Source organism: Glycine max, chromosome 13 (genome assembly GCF_000004515.6).
Source record: "Glycine max cultivar Williams 82 chromosome 13, Glycine_max_v4.0, whole genome shotgun sequence".
Lineage (NCBI taxonomy): Eukaryota > Viridiplantae > Streptophyta > Magnoliopsida > Fabales > Fabaceae > Glycine > Glycine max.
The window spans coordinates 36,804,915-36,817,692 of NC_038249.2; the positions used below are offsets into that span (position 1 = coordinate 36,804,915).

The 12,778-nt window shown below is 30.3% G+C and overlaps 1 protein-coding gene across 2 annotated transcripts; it reads right to left on the bottom strand.

Moving 5' to 3' along the window:
• Positions 1-1,011: 1,011 nt before the first annotated feature.
• On the bottom strand, positions 1,012-9,331 carry LOC100798009 (sodium/calcium exchanger NCL2). 2 transcript variants are annotated; one of them, XM_006594678.4, is made up of 9 exons: positions 8,699-9,331; positions 6,677-6,868; positions 5,477-5,661; positions 3,910-4,052; positions 3,562-3,829; positions 3,032-3,177; positions 2,440-2,698; positions 1,654-1,950; positions 1,012-1,340 (listed from the first exon to the last, which is right to left on the bottom strand). In XM_006594678.4, the coding sequence occupies exons 1-9, from the start codon at positions 9,096-9,098 to the stop codon at positions 1,092-1,094; spliced, it is 2,139 nt and encodes a 712-aa protein (XP_006594741.1). In that variant the 5' UTR covers positions 9,099-9,331; the 3' UTR covers positions 1,012-1,091. The 2 variants fall into 2 exon arrangements, 1 of the variants encoding a protein (XP_006594741.1); XR_417706.4 differs by having other exon boundaries at positions 1,198-1,340; positions 1,654-1,783; positions 8,699-9,304.
• Between the last annotated feature and the right edge of the window lie 3,447 nt (positions 9,332-12,778).

Here is a 12,778-nt window from a genome sequence, read left to right on the forward strand (position 1 = left end):
TTTACAATTTTCAAAAAATTGAAAAAAATAAAATATAAACAAAAAAATAACGTAAAAAAAAAATTACAACTTTGAAGTCCTGAGAAAAAATCTTACCACTATAAAGTTGTAAAAAATATTAAATTAAAATTATAAAATTATTTACAATTTCAGTTAAAAAAAATTAAAATCATAATTACGACTTCTGCTTCAAAATGTATCACTTGTTAGGAAACCTTTCTAAAAAAATAATTTAAAAACTACTTCCATTGAAAAAAAAAAGTGAAAAAAATTGCACCCGATAAAACAGCCACCATGTGCTAGGCACTTTAAAGAGGATTCTAACATTATAACCATACCCCAGATGATGATGGGACACGGAAACGTGATAAAGTTAAATTCGGTAAATAATTTAATTAAAGATTTATGAAATAAGTACTTATTATGTCATGAAATACTTGTGTATAAATCAACATATCCTATGTTATTTTCATAAGTTCCTGTCAATATCTATATAAATGTTTATAACATAAGATAAAACCAAATAAAGTATAGATAAATTCTTCCAAATGCCCTAAAATCAATTTGAGAATAAGTTAATAACTTGGTCAATGTCTATTTTTAATTATATTATTTATATCATATTTTTTTCTTTTCAAAGAGTGAAGGAGGAAATCAATCTTTAAATCCTTATAGACAAGCATTAGACCAACTACTGGTTTAACCAGCAACTTTAATTTTGATTATTTGGAATCTCATTGGATTATCCAACATTTTGTTAAAATATTAATTAATATGATTTTAGATAAATGATTACTTCCATTAAAAAAGTCAATGTTTGGTTTTATGTTTAAAATTGATTTTAAATAGAATAAATTTTAAATAAAATAAGTTATATTTCTTTTTATTAACTTACTTTCAGAATGACAATATCTAACATAAATTGATGACTTCAAAATTAATTTTAATTTAAATTAATTTTATAAATTCTCGTCCAAACATACATATCATTTAAAAAATTCATGCTAAAAATTGAACTAAAATGAAATTCTCATTTCTCAAAATAAATAAATAAATATATTTTTTCAATTGGTCACAACACTCTAGGGTTGTTAATTATAATTGAGAACATGGTCAAGTATAAAAACCAGAACCAAAGACAATGGGTATAAGAGAATTGCAATGAAGGATGACCATATAGGGAAAATGGAGTGAAAACTTGCAGTAATGCCCGTTATTGCACAAACAATTGCAACAACCAGCAATTCAGCTGAGAATTGCCAAGTGACTTCTCGCACAAAGATCAGAACCGAGATTGCAAAGAAACCGAGAATGTTATTCATGAACACCCCTCCATAAATCTGCAATGGCCCAAATTTTTTATATCATGAGAAAATGTTTTATATATATTGAGATGACTGCATTAGTGCACATTCTTTAACATTATTTTTAACACATTTTCTTGGTCAAAATTTATTAAAAATTATAAATTAATGAGAGAGGTTCATTAAATACCATGTGTGGCAGACAAAATCGTATGATTTCAAATAAATTTAAACCCTTAAAAAACAAACTGTGTTCAAAAGAATACTCAAAGAATGTGTTTCTGATATTTTTTTATATATTGATTGAGTTTGTGGAACCGAGTTGGTGAAGGGAGAAGAGATGAATAACCTCAGAAATGGCAAGAGAGGTAGTTCTAGGCTTCTTATGGCTGGCTTCTTTGATTGCTGAAGTTGCTTCTCTAGCATTTGTGGCCAAGGGAGCTAGAATAAATGACATGAAGAATGGATGGAATCCTGCACTGTTAGAGAAGTTGTGGACACTTTCTGTCAGTGGCTCTGCCAAAATTGATAGCATAGCAATTCCTAGCATAACATATGTTATGGCCTTAATCCATGCCCATATTGATTTATCAACTACTGCATTGTTTTGCCTCTCTTCCACTACGATGTCAGCCTCTTCCCAGGTCTTACATATATGCACAAATGAAAGAGTGGTAAAGTTGGCATTGCTCACTTTGGACAAATAAAAGATGAAGCAGAACAATGAAGTTAGATAATTTTTTGATCGAATTAAATATGATTTTACTTCTTATAAGATGAGTGGGTTTTGATTTTTTTTTTCTCTGGCTTTCATTTTTCTAAATTCTGAAATCGTCATCCTCGTAAAATATGTGAATTTTGGTTTGATCTCTAAAAAATTCTTTAATTTCCATCCTTTCAAAAAATGAAATTATCACTTTTAGTTTCTAAAATAATACTATTATTTTTTAAATCTAAAATATTTTTTGAAGATATCATATGCTCTGACATGATACCACTTGGCATGTACACTAATAAGTATCACCTAGAATGATCCCTTAACTTTGTGCCAAACAAATGCTCAGAGTCACTTGAGAATAAAGACAGAATCAATAATTTTAAATTTTTGAAAGATGAAAACTGAGCATATACTTACCTGAAACATATCTTCTTGAGACTCAGAATCTGACACAGGAGCAGGAGCTGAAGTTGAGCTAAGCCATTTCTCAAACCCAGCAACAAATTCCTTCTCATTAATTGTGCGGTCTTTGTCAATGTCAAGTTCTTCAATGACTAAAGCAACTGCTTCTTCCACTTCCATTGATGCTTTAACAAATTTGATATTCATGATTAGTTCTTTCAACTCAGACTGGGAAATGAAGTTATCTCTATTGCGATCAATTTTCTCAAACAGCCTGGTCATCACAGTGGCTATGACAAGTCAGAACTAGGAAGTGGATAAAGTATAGAAGAATTTTTATGAATTTGTTGTGCTCTTAGTTAGACAATGTATAGTCACTGCAACTATTTTAGGATTTTCATGAAGTTAGACACTTTCAATATAATCTGAGGCTAGTAATAGGTGATGTTGTATTTACATTTGGAACTAGTAACATTAGTAGATGATTTTGAAATGGACTTGAACTAGTAATAGTAGTAAATGGTTTTGAAATGGATTTAACATCTAATTAAAATGCATTGTACTTATGCACAGGGAAGAAAAACAGTTCAATTAACTTAATACCGACCCTCTGATAGCATGTTGATCAGGTTTGCCATCTTCTGTGAGAAGGCTACCAACCACATCACTCTGAACATGCCTTAAGATTTCAAATATAAGCTGTTTCTTTCCTTCACGTTCTTTTCTTTTGTTTTCAATCCATGGTCCAAAAGCCTGTCAATGTTTTCAATTGATTGTCAGAATGAAGTTCCTGCTAGGTATTCTTTCATTTTCTTCACAATTTCACTAAATATTGTGAAGACTTGTTTTGTAAAGGGACGCAAGGAGTGAAAATTGCCTTTCTGTTCCTCCCAAATTTATTATCACCAAACAACTTTTAAAAGAAAAAATAGTTGGAAGATTCAAATATGGAGTATAGAAAAGGAGAATAAAAAAAGTTGAATTTACCAACACACTTCTAACATACTCTTAATTAGTAATAGATAAAATTTATTAAAAAATAATGCAAAATTATTAAATAGGATCTATTGGAAAAAGTATTGCTAACATTTATCTTGATTGAAATAGATTCAAGAAACAGGGTGTATTATTATATACCTGATAAATGTCTTTGAGTGATTTCCTTGAAAAATACTGTTTCTTTAAAGCATGCTTTGTTTGATCAAGCCATTTTGTGAAGCCACTGACAAATTCCTCCTTGTTTATTTTCTTGTCACCATCCAGGTCAAAAACTTTTAACACCTCTTTTATTTCTTTCTCCTCATCAAAATTTGTTTCAGTTACTTTGTTTTTTAGCAGAAGGTCTTTCACTTCAGAAGCTGATATACCACTGCTCCCATCTTGATCTATTTCCCTATATAATCGCCTGCAAAGTGTAGTGCTTCTAAATATCTAACCAATATACCCTTGTTCACAGGTCAAAGTAGCAGCTCTTTGAAATTTTACCTTATGGCACTCACATTTGGAGTCCCATTCTTGGTGAAGATCCTTTGCAGGGTGTTCTTTTGAACATGTTGCAATATCTTCAATATTAAATGATCATGTTTCACATATTCTAGTCTTCTTTTCTGTACCCAAGGTTCAAAAATCTGTAGGTTAAATAGCCATGAAGACAATTAATTACTCGTGAGGAATTGTGAGTATTACAAAATAAGTTATTAATACGCAATATGATGGATTGATAGCACCTTATGATAGTGGATGACATAGTTTGTGCTAAAGCACCGATAATTCAATTGACAGGCTTGATATTAGAGATGTAACGAGACGTTTAGGTATCACAAAGGTTTATAACATATAACATGAGAAAATTATGGTGTCTTCCAAAATTTAAGGATTGTGGCATTGTGATTAAGTAATTTTCTCTTATTCTCCCTTAATGTGTCCTAACACATCCAATTATTAACTCAAAAGACAACTATATAAAAACTCTTAATTTGTCTGATACCGTAACAATGTGTTCTTGATTCTGAAACATTAAAGTGACTTCAATAGCTGGCTTTGATAATAATAGAAGGTCTTTCTAAGGAGTGCTGTAATAATAAAGGACATTTACTAATTAAGGAAATAAAGAATAAAAGGTATACTATATTCTTTTGAGGGTTGTAGTATGTATTTAGAGTTTACAATTATAGTCAGAAAAAAAAAAGTTTATAATTATTTTATGTTTGAGTCCTTGGTTATTGTGTGAATATTAATTTATTAATATTTAATTACATAAGAGTGTGTTTGGATAAGATAATTTAATTAAGTAATGTATTTTTTATAGGAAATTAATTTTTTTTTATTAAAAATAACTATTTGGATATTTTAATAAAAGGAATTCAAAATTTTAAAAATTTAAAATTTTAGTTAGTTAAAAAAATAAAATTTTAAATTCTATATTTAAGGGAATGAATTTGAATTGTCCGCTTTAGCATTTTCAACTACCGCCTCATCTTTGCTTCCTCTGTTGGTATCTCCTAACTCACTCGAATGAGTTACTGACTCAAATTCATCCCTAACTCACTTGCCGCCGTGGTCAACCACAAACCACTGTAAATGGACTCTTCCTCCGACGAGGAAGATGACCACCCCAACCTCGTCGACAACAACCACCGCAAGCCTTCGTCCCCTCCCCCCCCCCCCCCCCCCGGCGGATTTTCAAACGAAAAACTTTCTTTGTGCTTTCGGCGCGTGGAGGTTTACCCCCCCAGAATTCGATTCCATCACCGATCAAATGAAGGAATCAAAATTGCGCGCCATTAACCTCTTATATCAACAGCAGCAGTCACTCTTAATCGCGTGGAACCACACACTCCGAACCTATTGGAGGATCTCAAATCTTCTCTCTTCAAGCAGATTTCGCTCAACCGTGATATTTAGCAGATTCTTAAATCTCTTTCAGCAGATTCAGCAAAATTCTATCTTTAAGAGGAAATTTTTTATCCGATCACAAAATTTAAAAAATGAAGAAATTTAAATTAAAACATTTAAAATTCTCAAAATTTAAATGGAAAATATATGGACAAACCTGGTAAACGAAGTACAGGAACAGAAAAATGGAGGTAATAAGGAGGGCAATTACTAAGGTCACGCTTCTAAGCCCAGAAGAGAATTGGAATAAATTTGGGATTTGCATGATTGCAAGTGGTATTACTGAGCAAACCATGATTCTTGCAGTATAACTGGTTTCCAAATCCGTAGTAATGCCACAACCTGACATCGATACATTTTCAAGGACGGAAATAACAAATATTGAACAATTGGTATATTTTTCCTAGCAATTATACTCGTTATAAATGTTTGATATACCATGTCAACAAAATTCCACTTTTTAGACATCTAAATAAAATATCTAATGCTTCTACTATGTAAGCATTATAAATTGCTAATTATTATATTAGGATTTAGAATTCATCTTAAACCTAATTGGACAATTCATATTGCAGGGTTTAAAATAATTTTTTTTGCCAATGTCCATGTTACATAATTAATAGATGAAAAGTTTTTACTAAAAATCAAAGTTAGGAATACATTAGAACTTATGAAAATGCGATAATAGTTCCTTTAAATGAAAATATTATATTTATATAATTTGCAAACAACTTTTAGTAGTCACGACCCCATGTAAGTGCATTTATTAAATGACTTAGTTACCAAACAAGAGATACATCTTGTAGTGGATCCCCTCACCTGTTGAAATATTTGATGTCATGAATAGTCCTGAAAGAGGATCCAACTTATCTCCTCTTAATCTATCTTATTATCGTGTAGTATAGTCTTGATAAATAAGATAGTTATTTCTTAAATATATATCACCGGAAGTAATATATATTTTGAGGAAATTATAGGGATCCTCTAAAGTTTATTCTTGTTATATGAAATATCCCTTCATTTTTAAATCTTAAAAAGAACTTCCTAATTTTTGAGCTTTCTTTACACTGACTTCACTCTTAAGTGTAAATAGTTACACCAAACTTAACCCCCTCGCCTAAAAAATGTTACTCCGAACTCCCTTAAGAGGACTCAATAAAAAAAGAGATTATAAAATGCAATAAAAGCAAACATAAGAAAGTATGTGTAATTTATTCTAATATATTTAAGATGCGTACAACAAAGACAAATAATATTGGAGGGAATAACTCAACATGCAGTTTTTCTTCAATTCATGATGGCATTATACATTAGAATATAAGAGTTGAATAAAAGAGAGTTGGAAGATGGAACAGACCAGTCAATAAAGCTTTAAGACTTGTATGCGCAGAGTTAGAAGTGGGAGAATCATGCTCAAATTCTTGGCTGCCAGCAATGACACAGCTTCCCCAAACTACAGTGAGAAGCAAGATGGATGATCCAGCCAATAAGCCAACCCCGCTGAAGGCATATTCTTGTGCTATCTCCCTATTGCTGACAAGTCCAGAAACTGATGATGATCGAAATTAAAACAAGAATGATGAATAAGTATCTGTAGACCAAATATAGTCTCACACATATACACCCTAGACCATATGAAGCACGAGTAATGATATCACCTCTTTCTTTTCTTCAGTGTCATATTCTCTCCATTTATTTGGAAAAAATTAGGTAATCCAAGACGTATTATAGTTTCAGTAATATTATCTCCACGTGACATGTATAGTGAGGGTTTGGTTTTTATTTTTTTAAAACTGGTTTTAGTTATAAAAAAAAAACAAAGAAAATAGATATTTGTACTAAGTCTAGGTCTCACAAATATGTAGCATCACTTGAGATGATCGACTGACCCTTCATTTAGAACCACAAAAATAGTAGATGAGAATGGGACAACATCTCTTAGCGCATATTTCTTTCTTTTTTACACTAGTTTTAGAATTAATTTTAAATTGTTAGAATATATAGCCTGCTTTTCTTTTTAGCATGTTGAATCATAAATTCACAAAAAAATGTTAAATAATAAAATTTTAAGTTTGATCATAAAGTGACACTAACTATTGGTCCAACCTTATGTTTAAACGCTCACATATTTGTATATATGTTTGATCATATATAAATTTGGGATGATTATCAGTTTTTGATTTTTGGTTAGGAAATATAACTTTTGAAACAAAATATGTTTGGCAAATTATTGGGACTGAAATAGTTTTTTTTACCCAATTTAAAAATACTTTTGGGTGAGTTTTCAAGAAAAAAAAATGGTTTCTTATACAAAGTTTTAAGTTTTTTCATAATGGATAGGTTTAGGTAATGGATATATTACCTAGAATGGTAATGGATAGGTTTAGGTATCTGTATTTGCATTTTTAAAATAATAGCCGAACCTAAACTCTCACATGTGTGTATAACAACTTTTAACCTTCAAATTTTTACTGATTAAATATGCATATACTCATACTCAATTTCATTATTCGTATTATGATTAATTTAAATATAGTTTTTCATTTATGTGTTTTTTTTTTGCAAATTAATATTGATATTATAATAGACATACTAATATGTAGTTGATAAGTGTGGTTTAGATTGTTATCCCTTATCACAAATTCACAGGTCATAAAGTCACAAGTGGCAAGTGCTGTCCCCTACACGCAAACTGATGTGACATATTAATTAAGATGGTATCTAATAAAAGTCCAGGTAAACGTACAAAGAAGACTTGGCATTATACATATAGAATTCAGAAATCACAAAAAAAATTCATATATTATGACTAATATTAATTTTAAACATTTTCATTTTCATTAGTTAAAAAAGGAAAACAATTTCATACATGCTTTATACCATTTTCCAGTTTTGCAAGTTTTATGCATACGACACGAAACAATACGTGGGCATGGATCAAAAGCTTAAAAAATACAAAAGAGGGTATATTTTGAGGAATGCACTAAATTAATCTCTAAAATTATAAATATTGATCAATTTAATTGATGAAAATACAAAAATAACATTTTAATTCATGAAACTACTAAATAGAAGCCAATTTGATTTCAATTGTTTAATTTTAAAAACTAAATTAAGATAACAATCATTTAATAACAATAAGAATTTTATAGTAATTATTATTTGACAATTTTAAGTATTAAAATGATAATTTATAAATTTTAATGACTAATTAAATTCAATTTTACTTGTAGTCGAGAGGCAAATTTGATGTATTATAGGTCTAGTGGGTTAGAATTCAAATTAAGTTATGCAAGATACACATGTACTCAGTTCAGATGGTTGCACACAGAAGCATAACAATATATGTTTTTTTCAAGGATATATAAGAGTAACATACCAAGTAGAATTAAGGATTCTGGAAGGGCACCAAGGATCTGAAAAGCACTAGCACCAAAGATACCAGGACCAAGAATCTTGAAAATTTGCTCACCCCCTTTAGCCAAATATGATTCTCCATGGAACAACAAATATTCATACACCAAAATAAGAAAGAGATGGCCAAAAATATTGTTTGTGCATGGCAAGAAGCCGTACATTTGCTTGCAGGGTTCCTCAAAGGATTCATCATCAATTCCTTTGAGAACTAAGTAAGAAGTTTCGTTGTGTTGAAGGTTATTATGAACGCCATCTGAAACTAGTTCGGTGGCACGCTCTGGCAGATAGCGACCTTGAACCTCAACTGTTACTAATACAAGGAGAAAGATAAAGTATGGAGTTTTGGAAACGTTTCTGATCATTTTTTCTTTCTGAAAATTGAGCAAAGGAACAATAATAGGATGCACAGAATCCTCAAAGCGATTTTTTTAGAGCTTTAGACTATAAGGATAAATTATATAAACGTCTAGTTGACTAAAACAAAACAAGTAATTGAAAGTCATGCAATGGGTTTACTTGCTCCACAGTTTAAAGAAAAGTCTCTCGTAAACGAGGAAAGATTCTTCCATGTCCAAAATTTTGTAGAATTGTATGCGAGTCTTCAGTCTTCTAACTCTATTTCTTATTATCTAAAAAAACTACTATTTCTTATGTTTATTTGCTATTAATAAATACTACATATGTAATTAATTATCACCAGTTTAATTACAATTGGATGAATAAATAAAAAATCAACACCTTTACAATAATACAATAACTGATTTGATTTGATTTTTAAAACACTATTTACATCTCAGCCATCAGAATAATTTTGTTTCCTAAGAAATATATATGAGTGTTGTTAGCATCAACAAAATTAATTTAAAGTTTAACTATTGTTATGCAGGTGAGGAAGGTCGACTTTGACCTATAGCAATAACAAAGTTTTGATCTAAGTGCATTTTTTTATTGACTGAGGTAAAAATATATGTAAAATAATTAATTTTCAATCAAGTAAATAAGCATATCTAGTTACCCATAAACTTGAATTTAGTTGAGTATGAACAAAAAATAATTATATCAATCTCAATTTAAATTTTGAGCATAATCAATATTTATCAAGTTAAGTTGAACTTAATTCAACTCTGTTAATTTTTAATCTTTACAATGTATTATTGTCATCATGACCATTATTATTATTACTAGTTTACCACCACAAATAGAGTTTGTGAAAATAAACAATCCAACTCAAGTACTCAACCTATGAGACCAAGATGTGAAGGTTAGTTAGGCCAGCCTAACCCAATTTCATATGGGCGGCAAATTTACTAGCTAGGCCTAACCTATTTGTCCCCATCGAGTCAAGTTAGATGAATCTAGGCCATTTTTATTAGCACTAATTATATGTATTTATGAAGAAAATAATTTAAAAGATAAAAGTTCATGGCCAAGTAGGCACAATAGTTTTTGGGCCAACATTTTTCAAGTTTGAATAGTAGGGTCTATTTTGTCAAGCCAAGCCAAATTTAAATAGTCCACTTCTAGTTAGGGGTGGATATACATTCTTAGATCCTTGGCTCATTAAGTATGCCAATCTTGCAACTAACAAATCGCTTTTTGTAAAAATTTGCATAACTATAATAAAAAAATTTAGTCCAACGTGTTAAAGTCCACAAACCTAGTGGACTTTATCCCCAAGCTATATACGTAATCCTAAGCGTAATGTGCAAATATTATTAATTTGTTATATTGAGATTTTGATTTTTAATTTAAATTATTATTGTTAATTTGTTATGTTTAAAATGTTGATATATTTTATGTGATAGATTTTAGCTTATAAAAGTAAAGTTAATTTATTTTTCTTCTAATTTTATACATTTTTCATCTTTTTAAAAATATATTTTTTACCATAAAAAAGAAATATTTTTTTCCAAATTATTATTTGGATTCGTGGACCAGATTATCTACAGATTTTTGCAGGAAAAATACAAACCTTAGAAAAAAGACTATTTGTTTTGCCAACTGGACTTATCCAGCTCGTTTAAAACACGAATTTTACAGGTCGACTCTTAAACGGAACTAACTGAACCATATTCCACCCGTACCTCTAGTCCTAATTGTTGGGCCGGCCCAATTTTAACTGTGCTCTGTACTACAATAAACATCACTATATAAGCTTGAATTTTGACAGTTCTACACCACAATAAACATCATTACGTGAATGTTATTGTCATCATCTTCACCACTACAACTTCATTGTTACAAATCAACTGTTACTCTCATGTCCATCTCCTCTAGCATTATCATCTTCGTGTCTATATAAGCTTGATCTTTTTTCCGTTACAAAGCAAGTTTGAAAGTAATTTGATTTCTTATCTAGTATTCAAATTTGAAAACTTAAAACTATAAAGTTTTGAATTAAAAAAAAAAATAATGAAACTAAAAACTCATTATATTCTTTAAAATTTTCAAAACTTAAAATTCACAACCACACAATATTCCTATTTTTCGTTTTCACGTTTAATAATTTTTGTTTTTATTGTGTTTTTCGTTGTCTTCGTATTGTTTTTTATATCTACATTCATTAGAGAAACAAAATCACGTGTTAACTATAACGAAAAATATATTAATAAGTCGTATACACGAGTATTGAGTCCGGTAAAAATTAAACTTAAACTAATAAATATGATTTGGATGGGTTTGTTTCGATTTATATATGTCAAATCGAAAATTAAATCAAATCCATCTAAAAAAACAAAAATCAAATCAAATTAATATCTTTTGATTTATCTGCTATTTACAATTTTTTGAATTCGGTTCTGAACACTCATGCTGCATTCTACGACTTGTGATTCGACAAGTTGGCCCACACGCTCATTACGGAAAAAGAAAGTAACGCAACGTTAGCATAGCAGCAGTTAATGCCACACGAAGACCAACCACATACTAGTACTTGTGTTATAATGATTCTTAAGGCTGACAAGGCACATAAATTAATTATAATTACTGTTACAAAATCACACACGCCAACCCATAAAAGTCTTTATGGAAATTAATTAGTAGTTAATACAAGCCATTGTCAGTCCAACTGCATCGATGACATTATGTGTAAAAATAAACATTCACTGGAGCATTAGTCATTAGGGTAGTACACAGCTATTGGTTCAGTCCCAGCTTTCTGATACTACTATTAACAGTACTACGTAGAATGTCTTTTCAATTGTTTAGCACTTAATTAGCAGATACGAATTTATATAGGATGAGAATCAGATAAGTGATGCATATATTTTGATAGTACTACTATTATATTTACACAAAACTGATACTAAGGGTTGACTCTTTCACCTGGATATTTCTGCACATTTCCACTCCATTTATCATTTTTTTTTCTTCTTAATATCATGTTCACATATAATTAACCCTAGAATTCAAACTCACTATTTTTCATCATTGGATACCAATATATAGCGTTTCTTTCTTCCTCTACATTCCAGAGGAGGGGTACCTCTCAACTCAGTCTTATGTAGAATGATATAGCTAGCGTGCTTAACTTGCATGTGCCTTGAGGCTTCATGCACGCAAGAAAAAGAAAGCTATGCTTATGTATCTCGTGGGTCTATTCATTGTCCAAGGACAATGCATATCACAACAAAAAAGACTAGAAACAAATTTTGATCCATGAGATTTTTGTAGAAACTTTTTCGTTCAAATTAAATATCGTTGCGTAAAAGTCAAACGAATCTATGCATCGTGGACGTGTGATTAAACGTTCCTAGTATCGTAATACACGTGATAAGAGGGGCATCAGAATCACTCAGTAACCTTTTATTCATGGGAAACCATTAATCCCTAGCGCACACGAAGACCAAGTTATTGAATTGATATATCGATCGTTACTTTGAAGCACGTTTTAATGGAAAGTGAAAACTAATACAGTAACTTGCTAATGTTTATACTACCGCATACACAACCAATTAGCGAAGCAATATTTTATTTTCCAAGCTTTCTACAAAGGGTTTTGAAGCTAACCTTTGATTCCATGTGATCATTATATGTAAGCACA

Excerpts from the sequence above, each read along its gene's own strand:
- LOC100798009 (XM_006594678.4), bottom strand. The coding sequence starts at position 9,098 with ATGATCAGAAACGTTTCCAAAACTCCATACTTTATCTTTCTCCTTGTA. Across the intron at positions 6,869-8,698 it reads AGAATCCTTAATTCTACTTG|TTTCTGGACTTGTCAGCAAT; the intron begins GTATGTTACTCT and ends GATCATCATCAG. Across the intron at positions 2,699-3,031 it reads GATCAACATGCTATCAGAGG|GCTGTTTGAGAAAATTGATC; the intron begins GTCGGTATTAAG and ends TGTGATGACCAG.